Source organism: Emydura macquarii, unplaced genomic scaffold (genome assembly GCF_026122565.2).
Source record: "Emydura macquarii macquarii isolate MOO-44397 ecotype Brisbane River unplaced genomic scaffold, CSIRO-AGI_Emac_v2 contig_1451, whole genome shotgun sequence".
Lineage (NCBI taxonomy): Eukaryota > Metazoa > Chordata > Testudines > Chelidae > Emydura > Emydura macquarii.
Window position 1 is genome coordinate 7,949,599 of NW_027131588.1, and position 26,126 is coordinate 7,975,724.

A 26,126-nucleotide genomic window follows, 5' to 3' on the forward strand; every position below is an offset into this window, starting at 1 on the left:
AATAGAGAATTAGATCCCTTTTATAGAATTCTACAGGTTGGTTTTAAAATTCTGTAGAGACAACATTCTCTATTAAATCCTATTGGATCTTTTTCATAGAACTTAGTGCTTTTACGTCTTTCCTGGAGGAAAGATCAACCTTCCAATTTTTTTTTAATAGGATATTCAAAGAAGACCCCTGCTTCCCTGCGTTAAACTGGTGAAGGGTCAGAATTTAACATGCATAAGGTTACCTTAGCATGAAACCTGTATTTCTAAATGCAAAGTGTGAAAGGTATTATAGAGGCACAATGAAATGCCCTTTTGTGTATTAAAAATTATAAAACGTCTTTGCAGACAGATCCTGACAAGAGATTTGGCAGGTTTTTATTTCCAAACATAAAACCCCCCAAATAAACAAAACTAAGTTCCTTAGAATAATAATTAAGCCATAGTAGTATGGTGCCCAGAAGATCAAGGCAGCCCACCTGTGAATCACTTAGAATCAACAATGATGTGTGCAACAGAAAACCCTAAAATAGGTATGGTAGATGGCTTGACTTGTTTAATCACTGTGATTATTTAACATCAGTATTTGAACAAGAAAGAAACCATAGAGACTGGTGAGAGGCTAACACACAGGTGAAGAAGAAGAGGGGTTGGACATTCACAGACCTAAAAGTTGCTCCTAATAAAAATAAATTGAGGGATCATATGCAGCTTCCCCGCAGTAAGGCCCTGATCGAAAGCCCCTTAATGTCAATAGGAATCTTTCCATTGACTTCAATGGCCTTTGGATCAGGACCTAATTATACCTGAGTCAGTACATCGAGTTTGATCCTGCAGCCCTTGCTCTCACAAATAATACTGATACAAGTAGTCCATCTGACTTCAGCATGACTATTATGTGAGGAAGGGTTGCAAGATCAGCACTTAAGCAGTAACAAATTTGGCACAGGACATTTCCTGGAGATTAATGACTGGCTGGGAGTAGTTGATGGCCTGAAACACTGCCAATCATTAATCTTAATCCCCAGAAAATGTCCTGCTGCAAGGTCATTATTGCTATAATAAGATAAAAACAAAAAAAAAGCAATGGCACATGGATTTTGTTTTAGTGATGCAGTTTCCATTGCTATGCGGAGATCATTTCTAGCTAATGAAAGTCCTGTACACTTGCCAGTCAGAGTGCTTAAATTGACAGTAGGGAACATATACACTATGGCCAAGATTTTCAAAAGCAGAAGCCTAAATTAGACTTTTAAATCAATATGGAAACCTGCCAAATTTTCAAAAGTGCAGAGCAGTCAACAGCTCCCACAGACTTCAATAGCTGTTATTATTATTATTTGTATTATTATTATTATTTGTACCAAACCCACAAGTGTGTTAAGCAGTTCGCAAAACAGTTTGACAAAACTTCTGCCCCCAAAGACCTTACAATCTAGAATCCAGACATGAAACAATGAGCAAAGGTGAGAACAAACAGAAGGGTTATGGGGAGAGGAAGGATAGGTTCACATCAATAGCATCATGTGGTAGTGACTAATAGTTCATTATATTTTGTCGTTAGTAAAAAATCCTTTTATTTTTTTTAACATAATTATATATATAAATATATATTTTGATTCCCTCACAAAAGAAATAAGTTTTAGGAGGTGCTTGAATAGGTAATGGTGGTGGCTTGACAAGGAAATTATTCAAGAGTGAATACTATTAACTATTTTCATTTAAGTACAGTAGGTGCCATGGCAAATATTAGGTCACACGGGTCAGACTAACTTGTTTACTTAACAGATCATCTCTGTTTGTGCATTCAGACCCATATCTGCTGACTTCAGTTTCAAAAATAAGATTTGACTTCTTTTCACTCTCGATAGCCTTACAAAGCCATCACAGGTCTGGGAGAGTGAGCTAGATTCTTTTCTGGCACATCCACTTTCTACATATTGTTTACTGAATTACAAGTGCAGAATTTGTATTATTGATGTTGATATTGAGATAGAAAAACAAAAATGTATCTTGATTTTCCAATCCCAGAGTGTCAGTTAGAAATTTCTTTTATTTGAAAGGAAAAATTTGACTTTGAAGCCATTAAGAGACAAACATGCAACACCAAGGTATTATTAAAGAATCACTTTTCAGAATATAACCTTACACTTATTTTGGCTTCACCAAATGCAGAAATATTTGTGTCAGACACTGTTGGAAAGTGCTTTAGAAGAACTGATCCAGCAAGGTAGGAAGAGTAACAGGTTTGAAAGGAAACTGCAGTAAGGGAAGTAAGTGAGTGAAACAGAAACCAAGTGGAGATGAATCAAGACAGGGAGTATGGAAATCAAAAATGAAAGGGAAGGGCTAGGCAACAGATGATGACAGAAATGTAGGCATGCAGGAGGGTGTACAGAAGAGAGTGAGGCGGAAAAGGAATGGTAGCGAAGACAAGGACTGAAGAGATATGAGCATGAAACCAGCCTGGTCTATTGCATGGAATGACATGGCACTCAAGTGTGTGTAATGTAAGGCTTCTTTTACACTTTCACATTTTTTTCCTTTGAAAACATTCATTTGGGGTAAATTCATCTTTCAGTTAGAGTGATGCAACTCCACTAAAGACAAAGGAAATGCACCTGCATAATTGGCCTGATTTTCATTATCCTTAGAACATCAAACGCAAGAATATTAAAACTGTATGGTACGTCATGTGTAATGTAAAGACCAAGTACATAATCTGTATTGTACAAAGCATTCATCTATAGCAATCCTTACTATATTTATGGACCAAATAGGATGCATATTTGGATATTTTTGTACTATACAGTATGTATATTAACATGCCATAAATCTGTGTTGTGTTATTGTATTCTCAAAATCAGCAACAGCTATTCACAGCAAAACCCCAAATAAAGTGTGCATCAACCTCCCCCGCCTTTATTGAGGTGTGCAAAATTCACCATTTTTTGCTCATTTTACAGGAAAGCACTGATTTTGCAAAAGCAAAAATGACAATGATTTTTTGCTATGATGACTCCTTCCCTTATAGAAATGACTGAGACGCCCCCAAAGTCTCCCTTTTAAATACCTTTCTCAGGAGAGTTCTAGCACAACTTGTTGGTCCTATCATGCCTGCTTTGTAAGCCCCTGAATTCCTGATGAGCTAGTGGGGTAGGTTTCCTGCAGGTTACTTAGTGCAGGTGAAGTGCTTGGGTCACAACTGCATTTATTGTCTGAGGAATACAACCAGAGACACCCTAAATATAGCATAAAGAATTGGAGAGCTAAGTCATTCAATCCTAAAATCTTGATCAATGGTGTAGAAGGTTTAGTAAAGATCTGTAAAACTCTTCATGCTTTACAAGTCTCTTGGAATGCAGAAGATCTGAAGGCTTGAGACAGAAGTGTCTGAAGAAGTTTTAACATAAATTTGGTAAGCCATAGCAGTGGGATATGGAATCAGACAGTTATTTTCACAGGCTTCTCCTAGACACAGGCTAACAGTCATTAATCTATTTATGGGCAAATCAGAATTAAAATCCTTGTCCTGTTGAAGTCAACGGGAGTTTGATATTTGCACATGTAGGGAGCCATTATGGTCCCTAATTAGTGATCTGTACATTAAATTAGTGTGGCCTATCACAGTAATTACACATGCAAATGTAGGCATGCAGTTCATAGACATTTTTGCTTGTGCAATTAAGTTTCTATTTTTTAAAAAATAAATCAATGTGTGTCTGTTAAATGAAACGAAAAAAGGGGTTAGACTTTCTAAGAGATCCAGTTAGAAATCAAGAGACTGTTACAATTCCAATTTGTAAAGAAAAATCATGGCAGGATGGACATGAAGGCATGGAGGAAAACACAGGAAAGGTGATAGAGATGGTGGAACACTGAAGGAAACTTCCTTGGATATAATTTAAGATTAATGCAATAATCAATAATAAGTACTGTATTAAATAGTATTGGATAGATGTTTATTTACTAACAAGGGTTAGCTACCATATACGGCCGAACATTATTGAGTTATTTGCTACAGTAATTATATGATCTGATTTTTCTTAAAAAGCCCAGCACCTACAGCTCTCAAATCAGAACACAGATTTAGAAAGCTCTGCTTCTGAGACTATTCTAATGAGGGGATCCTCATTCTTCTTTGGTACATGTTATATAGAGCAAGCCTTGCACTGGGGAAGAATCGAGGGCAATGATATACAATGGAATCAGCTAGGCCTGGGAAACAAATGAAGTAGGGTTAGGCAAATAGATTCTAGATAAATAAAACCCAGCTGATCATCAATCTTACTTCTGACTCTTTGCTGAGGACAGTATTGGGATTCAGTTAAGAAGTCCATCTGTCTCCTTCTCCCAACAGCATCTTCCAATTTTCCCTCAGTCTTCAATCTCTCACTAAGGCCCCTCCCCTGTTGACTGGCTCTCCCTAACCCACTTCTCTGCAGCAATTCTCTATGTAGTCTCCAGTAACTCCTGCCTTTAAAAACGAGTTGAGGAATCTCATTTGTATCTAGGTCCAAGTGCCTCCACTTTGAATTTCTGTATGCTCTAGTACGCAATGTGACCTGAATAGTTAAACCACAGTGTGCATTAGCACGGAAGCAGCTAGGACCCTGCAAACTTACCTTTAGGGATGGGAGAGGAAAGCAGAGGGGTTGTGGGGAAAAAAGAGTTTACAAACTGAAGTAGGAGATATATCAAGCTTCTGGAGGGTGGAAGGCCTGCCTTGCAGGTGGGTGGAGATGGGACCTGAGCTGGGAAAGGGGTTGCAACATTGAGAGGCTGCTTGTTTTGGTATTTCTTAATTCATATCTATCCTCTTGGATGCTTATTCAGATGAAGGATGCCAAGTGGGTTGCCTCACTGTGTTTCCAATATGAACCAGTTTACTAGGTCTGATAATAGGACTGGGCACAGTCTGTTACTGACTCTATCCTACTTAAACAGCGAGAGTCCTGTGGCACCTTAAAGACTAACAAATTTATTTGGGCAGAAGCTTTCATGGGCAGAAACCCACTTCATCGGATGCATGAAGCTGATACTTCATGTATCCGATGAAGTGGGTTTCTGCCCACAAAAGCTTCTGCCCAAATAAATTTGTTAGTCTTTAAGGTGTCGCAGAACTCTCGCTGTTTCGCTAAAAACAGACTAACACTGCCACCCCTCTGGAACTATCCTACTTAAGGGGGCAGACTTGGCAGTTACATAATGCAGCATCTATTAAATGGAGAAGTGCAATTGCATCAATGAGAAGCACAAGGCTTCGGTAGACCAAAAGCTGTGGAGGCTGCTTGCAGGTGGATTGGGCCATATGATTTGTGTTCCCAGTGTCCCTGTGGTAATGGTATAATTCTAACACAAATGAAAACCATATATTATTTTTGGCAGTTTAAAGCAACAAAGGGTTTGGATTTGTACTATAAACCTTTCTGAGTGCAGAATTAATGGTGTTGATAACACAGGAGCTAAAAATATGACACTTTCATTTTGCATAACGAGTGTTAACCTGAGTGTCTGGTAGGGTGACCAGATAGTAAAAATCAGGACAGGGATGGGGGAGAAGTAGATGCTTATATAAGATAAAGCTCCAAATGTCAGGACTATCCCTATACAATCGGGACATCTAGTCACCCTACTGTTTGGAGAGCAAAATGAAAAGGGAGATTTACTGTTTCAGAGACAAGCAGAGCAGGTTTATTATTTTTTTTTTTTAATTTTTATTGTGTGAAAAATGTTGCAATTTAAAGACATACCTAATGAAATCTGATTTCTTTGGCTCGTACTATGAAGAGCAATTTAAATGTATTAGAGTGCTTCATACAATTTATAATCACTCAAGTTTGGAAGTGATCAGGGCTTTCAGGATTCTTAGAGATTTAGGACTATTTGAGCCCTTCACATCTTTTAGGAGGAATTGTAACTTTGAAAATACATGATTGCAGAAGACATACCTTATTGCAGCAAGTATAAGCCATGTAATCAGAACACATTACATACCTGGGTTTGGAATTTTGGAAATCCACCTGAAGGTAGTAGTGGACAAGGTGAAACTCAGATTCAGACCAAACTAATATATAGTAATATTTTCCATCTAGAGGATCACAGAGTGAACAGATTACTCAGCACTTTGATAATACAGTAGAACCTCAGAGTTACGAACATCAGAGTTACGAACTGACCAGTCAACCACACACCTCTTTTGGAACCAGAAGTATGCAATCTGGTAGCAGCAGAGACAAAAACAAAAACAAACTAAAAAAAAGCAAACACAGCACAGTACTGTGTTAAACGTAAACTACTAAAAAAATAAAAGGAAAGCAGCATTTTTTCTTCTGCATAGTAAAATTTCAAAGCTGTATTAAGTCACAGTTCAGTTGTAAACTTCTGATAGAACAACCATAACATTTTGTTCAGATTTATGAACGTTTCAGAGTTACAAACAACCTCCATTCCCAAAGTGTTTGTAACTCTGAGGTTCTACTGTACCAGCAAAATTGTGTGTATGTTTGTGTGAGAGAGAGATAGGGGGTATGTGTGTGGGTGAGGAGGATTGCAGATCAATAATGGCTCTGAGCTGATTATGGATAACTGTATTCTATCTGGGCTCGGTGAATATCCATGCAAAGCCAAGATTGCAAGGTCTCAACATTGTCTACGTTCCATATTACAAGTTAATTTCATGTTTAGCTTCCCTATGATATACTGACATCAAAGCTAGGAAGAGAAAATTGATATCCCATGCAAGTAGCAGTAAAAAAAACTCTTGTTTTTACATCCCAGCCCAATATGAACTCTGTTCAAGCCAGAACTAGAGAGAGACAGAGTTAGCACTTACAGTGCATCCAGCAGAGAGTCATGATTATTATTGGTACTGCAGTGAATGCAAACCCTAAAAACCACAAACCTTAGTAGGACTGTATATACCGTGACATTAAGAGTGCAAACACTCCCTCAGGGATTGCAAAAAACCCAAACAAACCAAAAACAAAGAGAACTTGACTGGTGAAAGTAGTTCAGGTACAAACAACATTTTTGTGAGTAAAGGGAAAAAATTTGTTTGTTTATTTTACACAGCAGAGAAAGAAAAAAAATGATTGGATACCTTCGGCAAGTGGGTCAAGTGTGTGAATCATAAGCTGAAAGATGCTGTTCCTCATTAGACTGTTGTGGAGAGATGCAGAGCTCCCACCTCGCTGGAGACGTGGCTTGGTCTGAATGAAAAAAGCAGAGAAAGTTAGCTTTTTTCTTGAGAATGGAACCAGTTACGCTCTGATCTATATTCAACTCACAAGGAAAACGTTTCGGATTTCCATCCATCACATTTTATACTAAGCAATATCACATATACAGCCTCTTTCATCCCAAAGGATTCACCAGTCATTCATCAGAAGACTGGGACTCAAAAGATGTGGCTTCAATTCCTGGCTCTGCCACTGACTCCCCTGACTTGTTGGGCAAATCAGCTGATCCCTCTGACTTTGTCTAGCCTAGGATTTAAGGGTGTGTTGTTAGAATGTGAAACTAATATGTTCTAAAAGTCTAGAGTATACAAGGCAGTGAAGATGTTGTGTGCTAAATTTGTCGAGTTAAAACCTCGGGGGCGAGGGGAGTCTTTTAGGGAAGAGAACGAGAGAGGCATAGCAGCAGACAGTCATGGCACTCTTTAGTTTCGTTGCAGAACCATCTATCCCTGAAGTACACCAGCTTCTAATTTCAAATGTCTCCGTCCAGTACAGATCTTTAGAGATCATCAAAATGATGGAGAAAAGGGTAAGAAAATTCCCCATTTATATGATAGCATCGTAGACAGGCCTGAGGTCAGTTATAGTAACAAAGCAGGTCTCTGCCTTTGGTTTTCCATCAGATACTGTTGGCAAGGTTGAAGAAAAAAAAAAAAAAAAAAAAGACTTACAGAGTGATGATAAAAAATGTGCACGCACACACAAACTAATGGAGCTAAAATAAAAGATCTTTATATTTTAACATGCTTATAAACACCTAGAAGAGACTCTACTTCCAGTGCCAATTATTATATAGTATAACAGCAGCTGCAGTTGTAGAGCCATAAGGTTCTTAGAGAATACAGCCATTTTGTGGATGGCAATGTTCACAAAACACTCAGCTTACTTGGATAAAAAATAATAATCAAGGCCAACAATTTGTAAAACTAACAAGCCCCTGCCAACCCAATTAAAAAAAAAAACAGCTGAAGGAAATATTCTGTTTTCAATAAAAACATCCACAGGGCACATACATTAATCCTTGCTGCCAAATTAATAATGACAGAAACTGAATACCCGAATTAGTTTGTCACTTGAACACTGGAACTCAATTATTTTTGATTGGATAGCAGCACTGGGGCAAGGGAAGGGAAAGGGTGATAGCTTATTAAAACGCTGAAGTGTGTCAAAGCAAAGTAAGATTTGTCCCACTCACACCTTCCAGAACAAATGTCCAGACAAATATACAAACTGCTGCCTACCGTCAGTGTTTGATCATCCTTGTCCGCAGCGTTAGGTGACTGCATGCAAAGAAAAACAAAACAAAGAAATGTCACATGGAGCATGCCATACATTTTCAGAGATGAACAACAACAACAATGGAAAAGACAGTTAAACAGCATGTACTTCCACCTCTGTACTGAAAGACAGATAGATTCTATAGGCTAGAATGCTCTGGAACTAAGTGATGTTAAGGACCTGAGAAATTACGTAGGTAATAGTGGATTCTTTTGAAAGGTTCATGCTGAAATGCTCCTAAACCCTTTTCTTGTTGGCAACACAATTTGGTCCCGAAGTGTCACTGAATGTCAGGGTCTCCATTATAGCCAGTGGGCTAAATCTTGGGGTCCTCATTTTTTATAGTCTTTAGTGAGGCAAATTCCCCTTGGATTTGATGGGAATTTGCCTGAACATTGAGCATCGCAAACTCAGTAAGCACCTCAAGGGTGGACTGTTATTGATGGAATGATTCCAAATGATGATCCTGATATCTTAAAAAAAAATGTTGTGAGTCATTATATAAACCTTATTTTTTAAACACCATCTTAATGGCAAATCAGCAAAATACCATGTTGCCTTAATTGACAGAATTAAACAGTTAAGAGCAGACAGCATGGCGGCAATGTATTCCATATACAAGAATCAGACTCTGCAGTGGATTTTGAAGAAATTGCGAACCACAAAACATATGACTTGAGTCCCACAGATATTCATTCACTCTTCTGAGCACAATAATGGCAAGACGATGACATTTATAGGATGAAAAACTGGGGATGACTTTGGGGTTCTCTGCAAACAAGTCGGTGCAGAAATCCCTAACCAGTGTTGTATGCCTGAGTTGTTATGAGGAAAAAAGATGTAATAGTGATGGTAGCCTGGATGTTTTGTCACACCACAGACCTATGTCTCTATAATATTTTTGGGATAATTATGATAACGAACAATAAACAGAGTCATATTGTTTTCTTAAATCTCTTGAAGCCCACAATACAGTGTTAACTCACCAGAAAACACATACAAAAGCACCAGTGAACTATGACGCATAAAATAGTTTACACTGCACACTCTACTTTTGTTACAGTCAACCTCATGTGATTATGGCCCTTCTCTCAAAAGCCAGTGTTGTAAACCATTTCCTCCATACCAAGCTTTCTGTCTATCGAACAGCTCAACAAATGGTGCTGTGTTCTAAAGAACAATCCCCAGGGGGAATTATCCAGCACAATGACTCAGCTTTTTGACACACATCGAGATTAACTGTCAACATGCCTTTTCAGTTAGTGAATTTAACCTTGGGGGTTAAGTAGAAGACAAATAATTATGAGCAAATACTGATGCTGAAGCAGTCCATTTTTGTTCCACAGTAAACAGAGGAAGAACAGGACTTAATTCTTTATGTCCAATATGTCCCCAGCTGAGAACATCAATTTGAAGAAAAGATTATTTAAGAAATGACTACCTTTTGGTCTATAATGGAACCCCTCCCCCACGTCTCAAGCCAGGCTGACAGTGCAAACAACAACTGGGAAAGAGCACAAGGGAAGGGAGCTTTTATTAGAACTTTAAAAAAGAAAAGAACATTTCTGCAGTAAAAGGTTGACAAAATGTGCTCATTTATCTTTAGACTGTATTTTGATGAGTATTGTTAATAATGATATGTATGTATATATAGAAACAAATAAACGAATAAATAAATAAGTACATACATACACACACAAATATCATTCACATATACTTTCAGGGTTGTTTTTGTATTATTTCTTCCACACAAAACTGATTTTTGTTCATACTGGGGGAAATTCACACAGAAGTGAAATTCACATCTTAACAGGGACCAGCCCCAGACCACTTTAGTGACTCTTAACCTTCAAAATAGTCCCATTAAGTTCAATGGGCTTAGTCATGTGTGTCAAGTTGCTTTTAGGTGTAAGTGCAAGTGAAAGACTGGATCCTTAATATGAATGATAAAAATGATCAACCAAAGCATTTGTATTTGAGGAGCTGTGTGGTCCAGTCCATATCTTGAATTTTGTAAAAAGATCCAACCAAGGATGAGAAAATAGTACTAAGTTTTAGCTGCTTGCAAGGCGCAGAGCACTCAACTCTCATTAAAGTCAATAAGGGCTGAGGATGATCAGTACTTCTTAAAAGCGCCTACCACTCTGTAGGATCAATACTTCGTCCCATCCAACACCCATTCAAGTCAATGGAAAGACTGCCAATGACTTTAATGGAAGCTGGATCAGGCCAAGTAGGTATATCAACATAAACAACTACCTTGCTTAAATGAAAATTTATAACCTATACATTATAACTGGTACAAGATAATCTCTGAAATAAACAGAAATACTGGATTTTGGCAATACAAATTCCACTTACATTTAAAAAAAAAGATTTCAATAGGATGGAAAAACACCGCTGAAATGACAAAGGTATTCTCTCTTACTAGGACTGCAGTATGACGTATAAAACTGTTAAATGGATATTTTTTCAAATCTGGTAAATGGATTTGTTCCTGAGCTGAAACCTTGTGTTTCAAGTTGCACTGCAGAAGTGCACATGACAAAAGTATAGAGGTTTGGGATGAAGATGCTCACACAAACTTTAACAGCAGCAATGCAAACATCTGAGTTACAGAGCACCCTCAATTTCAATGGACTTCAGTTGGACATTTTATATCTTGCAGGGCTGGATCCAGTGTCTCTAGGTCTTGTATAACTGAACATACTTTTGCGGCCGGATCCTGCAAACACTTACACACACAACAAACGTCATTCATGTCAGTGCTCTCACTGAGCTCAAAAGTTTTGATCAATTATTTTAAAACCTTTTAATCTATTTTATATTAATTGTAAACTCTAATACTGCTGACCAAGCACAATTAGTGCTGGGGATGGGATGGGATGGGATGGGATGACTGACATGAACAAAGCTTTTTATAAACTCCAAATATATTTGTGTTGTACTGTGTCTGAGATAAATAAAATTAATGGAAAAAGACTACACCAATATATTTCTGTTTCAAAAAATACTTTTGAATGGACTACTAGTGTTAATGTTAAAGAAACACTGTCAACTAAAAACATATTTTTCATACAAGCAAATTTTATTATTTGCTATAATAATGTCTTAAAATCCAATATAGTTTTCACTATTTATGCCCTATTTTTATCTTTTTGTATTTTTTTCCGTTTGGACGATGAGAAATCAGCTATGCCCATTTTTCTTTTGTTTCCAGTCAGTTCCAGACAATTGTGCAGTCCCTCTCTTCATCCCCAACACAAAATAATTACAAATCAGATTAGGCATTCAACTCAGTTCGTTCAGCACAAGATTATGGAGTCAAACAGTGACAAATAAAAGTGTAATTGGTTTTCCACATCATTTTCAAAGTTTGGACACCAAAACCAGAAATAGCTTTTCATTAGTGGTCTCACCAATTAAAAGGTAATGATCACATCCCTATTCCTACTTGATATCCCAGGATAAAGCTAGTTCTTGTGAGCTGTCAGGCTGTGATGCATACAAGTTTGACATGTCTTTTCTATTGTCTTAAGTATTTTTCTAAACATTATAATAAACTAAAAGATTAATGATTTACTGGATGAGCCATCACCGGAAGTAAAGAAAGTACATTATGTGCATTGACTGGTACAGTGCATTGCAAATTATATTTAAACTCTAATCTAGTTTCTTTGATTATTTTTCTGATACAGAATGTGGGGCCAAGGCTAGGGACTTTGCAAATAAGTTGTCCCCGGTATATTTTGTAGGTATGTATATTTTTATGGATGTCTTCTTGCATTGCTTTTCATAAGTAGCCTATGGGTCATTGCAATTATACAGGTATCAGTAGGTCACTGTCTGTCAGCTCTGAAGAAAATTATACAAGGTAGTTATTTTAGGACAGAAGGTACCCAAGCCTTTTAAAGAGACTGGGGTTTGATTTGAAAAGGGGTGAAATGCAAAACAACTGCTTTTCAAAGGCACCCACTTTGAACAGGTGAGCATAATAGCCATTGAAATCAATGTAGAAAGTCCTACTGATTTCAATAGGAGATGGAATGTCCTCTTAAAATGTAGGTTCCAAGGAATGACAGTAATGTGCTACATATTCATGGTGTACTTGGCATAAAAACATCATGCAAGTTATCCTTAAATTATATGCCACAATGGGCTAATACATAGCTAAAATTCAGTATGGGGAGGAAAAACACCACAAATACAGCTGACTAAATTCAGAAGCAATTCTAGAGTCTGTCTAGAGACAATCTAAATTGAAGTAAATTACTAGTCCCCTCAATGTGTATGTTTGCATGTTACACCAACTTAGAAGTCCTTTAGGCTCCCTTAGACATGCTCACTTATTTAGACTCCCTCAGACTCACAGACCATATTCAGGGCTGTTATGTAAATTAGACTCCTTAATTGTGGGTGTGTATCTCCACAATGTGCCTCACATCCTCACTCTTCCAATGCCAGAGGGAGTCTGAGCATAGCTTACATGCCAAGAAACTGGAAAGTGTAAATTATAATGGTCCTAACACACTTTAATGTAAACCTTTTCCTGAATGCTCAGGGTGAAATCTTTGCCCCACTGAAGTCAATGGAAGTTTTGCCACCCTCAGTACGTAAATTACAGAGATTTCACTCTCAGTATGTAAATTACACCTCCTTAGACTGCTCCCTAACTTTAGGCAAAGCGCTTGAGAGTAACTGAGAGGGAGTCTGAGGTGTTCTAATTTACACATCACCCTAAGTTAAGCATCACCTGAACATGGTTTCTTCGAATCCAGAGCAAAATGCTTTGTAGATCTTATTAAGAAAAGAGCTGGAGAAGCTAAAACTCCCTTTTTTACAGAAGGTCTTCCCAATGGAGAAAAACGTTTTTATTATCCGAACTGGTACATTACGTTTCACAGGGGCTGTTTCCTGAATTTAGCTGAGCTTGCAAGCCTGATTTACTCACCCACATCAAGACATTTTTTAAGTGAATCCTGACCCTGAACAAATATTGAGACAAATTTTCAAATGTGGGTGCTTAATTGCACCTGCAATATGTGTTTACACATAATCTGTTTTGTCTGGAAGTCTCAGCCCTATGAATATCTAAAGGGTTTTGTGCTTTTAATCAGGTATTTCCTAAAAGCCAGTTTGTTAATGGCAATTACCCAATTTGCATGCACAAATTGAATATTATCATAGATATATTAAGGAATTGCATCTTTGTTAATCTGAGAATGACAAATTGATGTCTTGGAGAGAAATCAGCTGTTAAATCACAGTCTAGTGTGAGACCAGTTGCTTTATATCCAAATTCTGATACACTTAATCATGTGGAAATGTTTAAGCAAAAAACAAAAAAGCAACGGTCAGAGTTTACAAGGCACAGTAATACAATATCCAGGGATGGTATGCAGAGGGAGGGTTGGGGGGTGATCGGAGATCGGGGGTGGCAGCAGCATGATGAGCTGTGGTCCCCTAGGAGGGGCTGGAAGTGTGGGTCTTGAGGGTTGCAGGGAGGTATGGGGGGAGAGGGGGACGCCATCCAGCGTGGGGGAAGGGTCCCTGGGAGGCCTTTGCCAAGGAAGGCAAGTGAGTCCATGTGTGGGAGTGGAGGTCTGGGGAGTACAATGGCGTGCAGGGAGATGTATGGGGAGGGGGGCACGCTATCCATTGTGTGGGGAGGATCCCTGGGAGGTATTTGGCAGGGGAGCAAGCAAGTCCATGCATGGGGGTGGGAGTGTGGGTCTGGGGAGGGTAATGGTGGGGTGGGCTGCAGTATCCTGGATGGAGGGTGGTGGTGTTAGGTTTAAGGTTTACAAGGAGATACATGGGCATGAGGGAGCATTTCAAAGTATAGGAGAACCATTGGGGGCATGTTTTAATAGAAAGAGTACATAGGTCCATACGGGGTACCTTCCTCCTCAGTCTGGCCCACTGGTCTTAGCTGCTCTGAACTTACTAAAAATCAGGTATCCTTGATATTTGGCTTAGGAGAGCAATGTAATAGCACAATATTAAAGTCCCTATTTAATTATTTAATTACCATAATGCCAATCCTAATCATGCAGTTTTAAGACGTCATTTTTATCTTAATTTCAAGACTTGTCATTGGAAGGTTTGTCTCTTTTTTACTTTTAATTGAAATCTAATATTTTTAAAGACATTGTTACAATTGTTATTTAAAAGTCAACATCATTTTTGGCAGTTTAAAATAAGGGAATAAGGCAGTAAATTTTCAAAAATGGGCAACTAAATTTAAGCTCTTATACTGGCAGTTAAATATATACTTACCCAAATTAGCTGCCTACGAGTGTTGGATTAAGTGCATAAATATAAATCTGTGAGGCCAGCTTCAAGTACCCAGATTTGAAAACTAGGCTCATTATTTTTAAAGCATGTTTATTTAATATGTTGCTATTGTATTCATAATATGACAGGTTAAAATACATTGGAAGAATGTCATTTAGGTGGACAAGTCAAGCACACAAAAGTTAAGAAATGCCAGAAATAAGTATCCTCATGTAACCTTAATTTGGTTCCCTTGTGCTTTAATTACATGATCACATACTGTTTTTTCCATAGGACCTCTGTCTTATTCAATGCACAGGATGGATGGTGCTCCGGGTGTAAAGCAGCTGCTGAATATTTCTGTTTTTCCCCCATAATTCAACGTGTGGCCCTTGGCTTTACTTATTCACGATCCAAAGCTTGCAATTAATACAGAATTATTAATCTCCAAGCACTCTTTTCTATGGCGCTCATCCCCGTAATAACCAAGTGCTTCATAAACATTCATGAATTTATCTTCCAGCTCCCCTGCAAAATGAGAGAGTACTATCCCCATTTTACAGGCGGAGACACTGAGGCAAGAGGACAAAGCAACTTCCCTAATCCTATATACAGCATTAGTAGCAGAGCCAGCATTACAACTCAGAACTCCTGATTTCCAATCTTGTGTTGATGCTGCCTAACTGCCAGAGATGCTGAACATCCACAGCTCCCAGCTGACTTCAGCTGCAGTTGTTGACACCCAGCACTTCCGAAAAATCAGACCTCAGGTGTCTCAGGTTGGGTGCTCAGAAAGTGAGAAACATTCATTTAGTGAAAAGTTACAGAGGCCGGGTTAGAATCTAATTCTGAATGGCATTCACCTGCCTTAAGCAAAAAAAGCATGCTCTCTCTTCCCCGTCTCATTTCATGCAGAAGTTGGAAGATGTGTAGTGAATGCCATAGGGGTCCTATAGTTAGCCTCTGACACTACACAACCTTCATTCATTCACTGAGCACCATTCATCCTGTGCACTAAATGAAACGGGTCCTGTGAATAAAAATAGTATGTGATCATGTCATTAAAGACTGTATCATAATGCATATACACAAGGGAGCTAAATTCAGGTTTCTTGGGCAATCTTAATTCCAGCATTTTCTGAATTTTGAGCGCTTGACTTTGCCGCCTGAGGACCTTTACTTTATTATAGGTTTTCCCCCTTTTTAATTTCCAGGGTTTTTTTTAAAGGCAGAACCAAACTCTATTATGAGAAACTCTAACAACATTGCCACCATGTACCAGCAGCCAGGCTTGAACTCTGAACATTCTGCACAGGTTTTACATGGTCAGCGACAAGACTAACTACATTAGCTGGAGAAGACGGTTATTCTGTGTGAACCAGGCCACTGAAAGGCAACACAATCTCTGAAAGAGAGTTTCATGCATGAGTTCATCTGTTTTTTCAGACCGCATATAGAAGGACCAGGATATGACCTGCTCTTTCTGAGAGGCAGTGTGGCTACCAGGATTTAGATTCTAGTCTCCAGTTGTACAGCCTCTCAGTGGAGTGTAAGTCTTTGCTTAATAAGGCTTGGTCTACGCTACCAATTTGTGTCTGTATAACTACTAATCCATACCTCTGAGTGACACAGTTATACCAACCTAACCCCCAGTGTAGACAGTGCTATGTTGATGGAAGAGCTTCTGCTGTCAACATAGTTACAGCCTCTCGGGAAGGTACAGTACATATGCCAACAGGAGCTCTCCCATCAGCATAGGTCGTGTCTTCAATAAGCCCTGTAAGTGGAGACAAACCCTAAGATTAAGGGGTTAGAGTTACTAGTGCAAGACAAAATTTTTAAATCTGGAACTCCTGGTCTCTTGGTTCCCAGAACATGGCAACTTCCCCTAGACTAAAAGATATTTTAATAGAGGGTAGTGGCAGCTGCAGGAGGAGGAGGATGTAGATGATCCATTTTGTCTGTGCCCCATCAGGAGGTTGACCACTGCTTAACATGCTGAAGTGAGACCCTCCCCACCGCAGGTTGGTGCACACAAAGTGCTGTAGAATGTGGATGGGTTTTGGCATGTTTCTGAGCATGAGGGGTACTGTGCAAACCGCGGACAGGCGATGGTGATTTTTGAATTCTTGTAATCCAACCAAATCTGAATGGATTACCATAAATCCAGCAAAAGGCACCTCGCAGGACTATTGCCCTGCCAAATTTCAAAGTCCTGTTGCAAACCATGGAGGCATTGGAACTCTTCATAAAAACAGTCACATGAATTGTTATAGTGGAAAGTATTACTCAACCTTAGTACAGGTTGATATTATAATGATTCATATTGATCTACTGATGTTATCTCTGCACCAGGAGAGACATTGCACTCTAAAGGTGATTCACCCCAGGGGAGGCCAGGCAGCGGTATCACTGCCTTTCTTCCTTCAGGATTTCTGATGTGGGAGACCAGCTGAGGATTCTATAGGACCCCTACCAGCATTACTGAGGGCATATGCTGAATCAGTGCACGCTCAGCAGCCTTGAAATTCCCCTTTTCTGGGTGGAACTGTTCACTGCACCTTCTTTCCACTGCTGCATCCTTTCTACCTCACTAGACTTTTTGCCACTGGGGCCCTACACTTGGATTTCTGCCAGCTTCAACTGGCAGAAACCTAAACTTGACCCATCTGAGTCTGAAAGGAGAAAAATAAAATAGGACAGAAGCATATAAAATGAATGAAAGAGAAAGCCAGCTGAGCACTGCTAACAATTACTGTTTCCCGTAATATCAGAACAAAAGGCATTCAAATGAAATTGAAAAGGCAACAACACTTAAAATGGATAAAAGGGAAAACTTTAATCACACAATATATAATCCATGGGACTAACTGCCACAGGATATTGGCAAATAGTTTAGTAAGTTAAAAGAAAGATTTATCACTTTTCTATTTGAAAAAGAAAAGTAGCATCTGCCATTACATGATGTCGGATGAAACTTCAAGGGCTACCAATAATCATACTTCGAGGAGTACAGTGATCACTCACTGGGATCAGAAGGAAATTTCCTTCCATTTGCATCACATTACACATTTAGTTGCATGATGGGGTTTTAAGCCTTTCCCTGAAACTTCTAACATTGGCTACTGATAGTGACAGGATACTGGACAAGACAGCTCTTTGATCTCCTCAGCTATAAAAACTTCTACACTCTTATTCTTCCTGTTTTTGGGTTGTACCTACAATTGTCTGGTCATTCTGGTTAAAAAAAACAAAAACAAACAAACAAAAAAAACCCCTCTAGTTAGCTAATAGAAATCTTTTGCCCCTGTTGAATTATTCATGCAAAGAAAATGATAAAATAAGCAATCTGAAATTATGCTTTATGCAACTTTAATCTGCCCGGAACTATCCCATGAAAAAGTCTTTGGTTTTATACCAAAACAGTACTCCCATTGCTATTAATCATACATCCATCTCTAAAATCTCCTAGTAAGCATGTAAAAGCAATCATTATAAATAGATACAGCATAGACTATTCTCTTCACAATCTTCACTTACACTTTGGGAAAATGCAATCTCTAACCAGCTAAATCATCATGAAAAGTGCTACTCTCATGTAAGAGTTTCTGGGGCTCCAATCAAGTTTTATGAGCATAAGACACTATCTATTACATAGTGTTTCTAGACACAGGGTTTTATCTTAACCAGAGTCTGTGCTAAGCATGCTGAGTGTTCAAGTGTTTGCATGAAACAAGGGTATTTGATTTTTGGAACAGCACAGTCTATCCAGGTATAAAATAATCTGTAGCTAGTGTGAAGAATAAACAGATTAAACTCCTCTTGTCTCCATCCGTCTGCCTCATAAATTTGTTTTATTGATAATTTTATTGGAAATATCTTAGTTTATATATGTTATACAAACACTGCAAAAATTATACTTGTGGTGTCTCTCTTTGGACTTCTCAAAAGATTAGGCAACATCTAAAAAGTGCTTTATTGTGGTTATTATTTTTCTTTTAATCAGAGACTGAGCTTATTAAATGGGAAAGAATCACCATGACTACTAGTGACTAATTCCTGTTCATAGTGTCTCCTTTGATATTTGAACTCTTTAATAGCTAGTTGTAGTCTCCTCTTCATATCACATACATTCAGAATTTCAATTCTTTTTCAACATTCTGTTTAATGGGAATTATTTATCAAAAGCTATTCTCTGGATCACAGAGGCTTAGCAATTACATGACAAAGGTTAGGACGTCAGGTAAATCTGGATCGGAACAGGGAAGAAGAAATGAATGAAGAACTGGTTCTTGTTTTGGTAAAGACAAAGCTTAGCTCTGATTCTAACCTCACACCCATGTAGCCCCCACTGAAGTCCAAAGGGCTACACTGGTGCAAAACTAGTATGAGAACATTGTGGGCCTGATTCTGATAAGTGCCATCGGAACTTGTTTTTAACCATGTGAAATACAGTTAAATAAAAGATAATTATTATTTGTAGTACGTGTTTTCCTACAAATGTGATTTTTGCATCTTCAACATACTACATACACTGAAAGAGCAGCTAACATGTTGGCAATTCATGGGTCTCAAGCTTTCTCTGGATGTTATTAGGCCCCTGGTTACAGTACAGTTTTCCTAGTTTCCTGCCTAGAGGAATCCCCAGGCTGAGTAGAACGGCTATAGCAGCTCCTGCACCACCTCCCTTCTATCCCTTGGTACAAAGGCCATCCCCAGAGGAAAAGGGTCATGGTCAAGACATATAAATGTCCCTCTCTGTCCTTGTCCCTAGGCAGCTTTGGGACCCAGAGACCTTAAAGTGTCTTAAAGCCACATTACCCCACCTCCATGGTCTTCTAGCAAATGCAGTTCAGCAAGGCTGGAGAATCTAGGTCCAAGTCACTTACTCCAACAAAATCAAACTATGCTCAGGATCAGAATAGGTCAGTTGCTCTAACAGGATCAAACTCCAGAACATTTTTAGAAAAACAGTTAACATTATATCCCATCCATACCAGCCAACTGCATTAGCCATAGCGGCTAAAACAAAACAAAATAAAAACCAAACCACCCAAAACACATGCTTAAGATGGTTTCCTGAAAGAAACTATTGTAGATTAGGCCTTAGTTTCTTCCCCCCCCCCCCACCCAAGCTTTCACAGCATTCAGAGTCACAAAAAAGAAATTAAGGAAAACACAAAAACCCAAAACTTAAAACTAAAACCATTAATAGGCCCATTTAAAAAGAACTGATAATAGGCGACAAAGCCTTTCATCTCTAATTTCCAGTCTGATCTCTGGATAGTTCCCTAGTGGACGTATCTCTTCATAACAAAGGACACAACAGCTGGCACTATTTGGCATCCTTTTTGGCATAGCAGCAAAAAAGTGAAAGATTAAACAGACATGGAGACTGAAGGGGTCTCTCACTAACACGGCAGAGACATATTGTCTAGCAGCGCTCCAAGCAAGCTGCTGACCATGCTGTACCTTTTTTGTGGAAGAACAGAGGATTTCAGTCTCCTGGGCCATCAGTTTCATCAGCAATTCCTCTGTACACAAATATTTTAAAATAACAAAGACACAACAGTATAAGAGGCTCCTACTGCAGGAACTCATTACTATAAAGCATTTGGATACAGACCAAAACCAAGTAGTGTGCAATGACGCAAACATTTAAAAGTAAAAATTACTTTCTTCACTCTCAAAGCCATTATTCTAGACTGAGGGGATATGATTAGAGTTTTATTTAAAAAAAAGTAGGGAGGAGTAAGGAAACAAAACACAACGCACCAATCTTTCTGACCATGGAGAAACTGAACCTTGTATCCATAGAAGCAAAGCAAAAGGCAGCTATCCTGGAATACATCCTTTTATCAAGTAAGAACAGGCACTGAGAGATTGCAAATTTCATCTGTCAAAACTTCTCCTTTCTGTCCAAGAAAATGCCAGAGCTATGGACAGAATTCTAACTTTCAGTAATTAGAATTTGTGAAATGCACCACAAGTTACTCCATATAAATCTCAGAAACAAGAAGTGGAATTCTGTCATCAAAGGTAGACTTGGCAGGAGCCTTAGCTAACTTCTTGCAACAATCTGAAGCATTCAGGGAAATACTTTCTAGGGAAAACTTTGAGCTCATGAAACATTAATGGAGTCACTCAGCCATGTTATTGTGAACCATGAAAGGAACCCACAGAAACAGTGTCACACAGAATGAAAACAGGGGAAGAGTCAGTAAATGGAATCATTAGATCAGACAAGCCAACTGAAGATACAGGAAACCAGCCGAACAAAAAACAAAGTTTCATGTATCCAAAAAACCCAGTATTGAAAGCAAAACAAAAACATGTATCTCACATACACACACACACGAAAACAAAGAGAAAGATTCTGCTGAACGAATCCTAGTTATACACAAACGTTGTGAAACACAATTTAGCAAACAGTTGGATATAGTAATACTTCAGATTTTGCTTATATAACATTTATTTAGAGAAAACAAACTTCTCTGGTGGTATCGCCAGGGGAATTTCCTACAATGATAGCATATTTACTATTAAATTGAAATGAAACAATTCAAAGCCTTTACAGGAAGTTCTTTGTTATAAAATGTATTGCTTCTATGGGGGACTACAATACTATTTCATTTAATTATTTCTGGCATTTTATCTATCATACCGTGAGCTTCTGAAAAGAACAGAGAATTAGTGTTGTCTCTACTTTGTTCTCTTTCATCAAGGACCTCACAGTTTATTTTCACATTTGTGTTGGCTGGCTTCTTGATGGGAATATATACATTTTTCTTTTTCATTAGTAAAACAAATCTAGTCTCTCCATGGTTTAAAGTTTACTAGGTGATCTGACAAAGGATCATTTTACCTGCCTGATCATCTCTTTGCTCTGAAATACAAGGCCAGTTGAGCACTCATGTAAATTAATGCAACCAAGAGCCTGCTTCTTGAGCTCATCACACCTGTGGCTATGCAATGTTCTGATTTGGCGGGTGGGGGGAACTAGAAATATAAAAGGAATGTCTCAGCTTTCATTTATTTAGAAAAGTTTTGAGCCCTTTTCCTTGTGAGGATAGCCTTGAAAACAAACTTATAAATTGATGTAAACCAGTAACTAGGGTTAGAAAGAACAAGCAGCTGGACTGCACTTCTGCACCTATAGGAGAGGAGTAGAGCACCTAAAGATCTTCTCTGTCCCTGCCATCTGGGTTAAGTTGAGTTGGTTAAGTTTAGGGTATATCCCAAAGAATCATCTTACTGTCCTTTGTTCAAAAACCCTTAGGCATATTATTTGTATTGCGATAGTACCTAGGAGCCTTAGACATAGATTAGGACTACATTGTGCTAGGTACTGCACAGACACAGAACAAAAAGACAGTTGATGCCCCAGCCTAGTGGTGCGACCATGATGGAAAGTAATCAGCTATGGTTGGAGTACAATAGAACATCAGTGTTATGAACATCAGAGTTTTGAACTGACTGGTAAACCACACACCTCATTTGGAACTGGAAGTATGCAATCAGACAGCAGCAGAGAGAGACCAAAAAAATCAAATACAGCACAGTACTTAAACTAAAAAAGTAAAGGGAAAGCAGCATTTTCTGTTCTGCATAGTAAAGTTTCAAAGCTGTATTAAGTCAATGTTCAGTTAAAAACTTTTGAAAGAACAACCACAACATTTTGTTCAGATTTACAAACATTTCAGAGTTACAACAACGTCCATTCCCAAGGTGTTTGTAACTCTGTGGTTCTACTGTATATGTGTGGTGGAATGGCAAAAAAAAAAAAAAAAAAATCATGTTCAAGTGCAGTTGTGATATTCACATAATAGGTGTACATTCAAATTTTTCAGGTATAATTCTGTCTATTTCTCTTGTAATGTGTCCCATGATATCAGATTAAGGTTCCAGATTAGATAATCATATGGAGCCTTCATCAGGTTTATTGCTTTTAAAACTATCACTCGCTGAGAGTGAAAGATGACAGACATTCAGATTTTTATAGTTATATCACACTCAACAGCCACCAACTCTTGTTGGTCTAACAAAAAATATCCCTGAAGGCATTTTAGAACTTCCAATATTTTACTTCTTCTAGGCTTGATTCACGTCTTTAGATAGAATTGTTTTAAATCTGAGCATAGCTTGATTTAGATTTAGCTAGTCTGTCCTGATTAACAGAAATACAAGTAATCTTTCTTTCTCACAAATTGTCTCTGCATAAAGACTTACCAATGTTGGCTTACAGGAGTACTTTCTACTGGAGCAAACATGAAAATTGAGAACACCAATACAATAATCAGCAATCTTTACTCCTTTACTATTATATTGGTTTGAACAAGTACTTCCATGCAGTAAAAATTCATTACTGTTATGAATGGTATAGCACCAACAATATTGTAGGTCTTGCTGGAGCCCTACTCATGGCTAGAAGTAAACCAAAGTAGGCCTTGTTAGAATAATAACATTAGATGTTACCTAACCAACAAGCACATTCCTTATCTAAGAGGATGGTACAGGAACACATAGTGTTCTCAAGTAACTATGTAAACAAATTCCTAAAATATGGTAGAGGGACAGACCTCTCATAAAATAAGGATGGAATGAGCGGATAATGGATGAGGATGTTTGTTCAAACTAGCAGGTACAAGATGTAAAGGTGGTAACGAACAATATCGGGAATGCAATACGTAACTTGTTTGTATCAACGTATAAAAGGTGAAGTCATAGGAGGGGCAACTTTGTTATCAGTGTAGGGGATAGAATCCTGTTATGCTGATTGAGTCTTTACTTTGTCACAAGCATACATGTGCTTGTGCCTCTGTGACCAGTTGGATGGGGAGCTAGTACTGTGCTTTGCTGACAATAAACCTGGCAGAGTGCCATCACCACCAAACCGAGCCTGTGGTCTTTATGAGTAATATAAAAGATCTGCTGAATCTGCAAGCTGCAATCTCTGCTGGTGCAGATAACACTGGAGTTCCAAGAACAGCATCATTAACAACACTGCAGCATCAGCAGTCTGGCCCTTTGAATGTCTGGCCCTTTGAAAATAGGTAAAAAGGCAAGGTCCCTTCCTGGAAAAGTTTACAATCTACATATATGTAAAAAGAAAGGAATGAGAAATAGCAGGCAACTGAAGTAATGTGAAGCACTGCTGAAATTAAGCAAGTCTTAGATCCATATTTTTTTTATTTCAGTTTGTTAAGTTTAATGGTCATGATTTTCAATCATTTATTAATTATTGCTTCTGCCTGAACATGCAGCAAAGTCATAATACCATGTGTTTGACATGACAATCTGGTGTCGTAAGTGGCTATAATATTATACATTCTACTTTATGGCTTCATTACAGGATCAAATAAGGAGTCATTGCAGACCAATGGTGTCCAATTGTTTCAGCCTCAGGGCCAGACATATAACTTCAAAAAATCAACTGGTCACAATCAATTCTTTGGTGCAGATTCTCTGTGCTGAAGCTGCCCACAATTCCTCTTTTAAGGATTATCTTGGAATGGAGATGGTCCTCAACAAGCACAGAGCTGGCATCTGCTGGTTCTGTGCATCTCCCTTCTCTCCAGCCTGTGGTGCTGAGATAGAGTTGTGGGAAGGGTGGACCGTAGTTGAAGTGAACTGTGCTCTGGCTATCCCGAGCTCATGTGTAGTTCCTTGGGAACCATAGCCAGTTGGTGCAAATTAGAGCAGCCCTATGCTGCTTTAATGGCACCAGGGGAAGCAGAGAATCAGGGAGCTGTAACTGGCTTTGGATTCTCAGCTTCTCATTTTTTCCCCTCTCTCCTGGGCTGCCGAGTCATGGAGAGAAGCCATTCTTTGAAAGGTGCTTCCCTTGGAGCCGGATGAGCTAGTCGAGCTCCTATCCTGCTTTTCCCTGCGGCTCCCACAGCCCAACAAGGAAAGAGACAATGGAGCAGCCAGAGATTTTCAATATTCTCTCCCCTGCCATGAAAGAGCCAGCCAGCAATGGAGCTGTTGACAGCGCTCCCAGGACATGTCCTAGCTGCTCAAGGGGCTGCAGGGAGGCAGATGTAGGCAACAGCTCTTACCTCCTCCATGCAGCAAGGGTACTGATTCAAAAGACTTCAGTTGAAAAATTGCAGACGTGGCAGAAGGAGCATGTATTCAATTCATAATTAAACACATTTCTTCTTAAGAGTCACCTTCAAGGGCCACAATTTAGTGCCTCGAGAGCCTCAAGTTGAACACCGCTTTAGCAGAGGATGAGGGGGGTAAATCATTTTATGTTCCTGTCAGATTTATTTCATAGTTTTCTCCAGGAAGAGGGTCACTCTTCAAAGTTCAAATGCTCTTGAAAAAACAGGTGGAAGATACTGTTGTCTGCATAGCTGCTGCTTCATGATTTCTTCTTAACGATACCTCTATTTTTAGTAATAGGTGACTCATTCTTGCATGTAGGTTCTGAAAGAAAACTTTCTCTGTGGAAAAGTTTTTAAACTCTTCCTAAACTGATTGTAATTCCAGGGTCTGAACCACTCATTTCATGATTGTAGTTTCAAAATATCCTATCCAGAAAAGTAGAATAGTCACTGACGCATTCCCAGAATACCAGATATTCCCGTACTTCTCTCCTGCATGACCCCGCCCCCACTGGCATCACCTCATCCCGACAGTGCACGGGAGTTAATGCAACACAGAAGATACTATTTTGAAGAGCATTCCATACCCACCAGCATGACCTTGCACGCACGTCAGGGTGGTGGGGGAGGAGTAGTGTGCTCTTCAAAATGGCATTCTCCACGCATGATACCAGACAAAACCATGTCCGGTTTTATATCAGTACCAGACAGAGGACCAGTCACACAAAACCAGGACTGACTGGTTTACAACTAGATGAATGGCCTGCCTACAGAAATGCATGATTCAGGTTTTGGGGTCAGATTTCTGAGACCCTGATTTTCAAGTTGCTACCCTCGGATAAAATGCCCCCAGGAAGAGGACTGCTGTTTTATTAGTTTGTTTGGGATTATTTTTTTTAATACTTTTTGAATTAGACTTTGTTTTTATTAGGCTCTGGAGAACCAGAAGATGAGCCGTCTTTTCTTGAAGCATGCTTTCAATTTGAGCTTTTCTTTAGAGCTCTTTATTTCCCAACAAGGATCAAGCTCTGTCATAAATGACCTTTGCTGTAGTCATAGAGATTTTACAGGACACAGCTCCCTTATTATACAAATATGAATAACTGTCCTTTGCAAATTTTACTTCCTTAAAATAGGCATAGAGGGTTATCTCAAAAACTTTGATAGGAACATCTGCAGCAAACAACAGATTCGGTTATGGATAAATCATATATACACACAGGGAGATGTA

At 38.8% G+C, this 26,126-nt stretch overlaps 1 protein-coding gene across 1 annotated transcript in view; it reads right to left on the reverse strand.

Annotated features, from left to right (window-relative positions):
* The window catches only part of SLC24A2 (solute carrier family 24 member 2), a 156,840-nt gene that overhangs the window by 66,921 nt on the left and 63,793 nt on the right, over positions 1 to 26,126 (reverse strand). Inside the window, exons 3-4 of the mRNA XM_067553145.1 lie at positions 8,471 to 8,509; positions 7,091 to 7,199 (exon numbers count right to left, since the gene is read on the reverse strand). Of these exons, the coding sequence (XP_067409246.1) occupies positions 7,091 to 7,199; positions 8,471 to 8,509 (148 nt within the window). The remainder of the gene's footprint in view (positions 1 to 7,090; positions 7,200 to 8,470; positions 8,510 to 26,126) is intronic.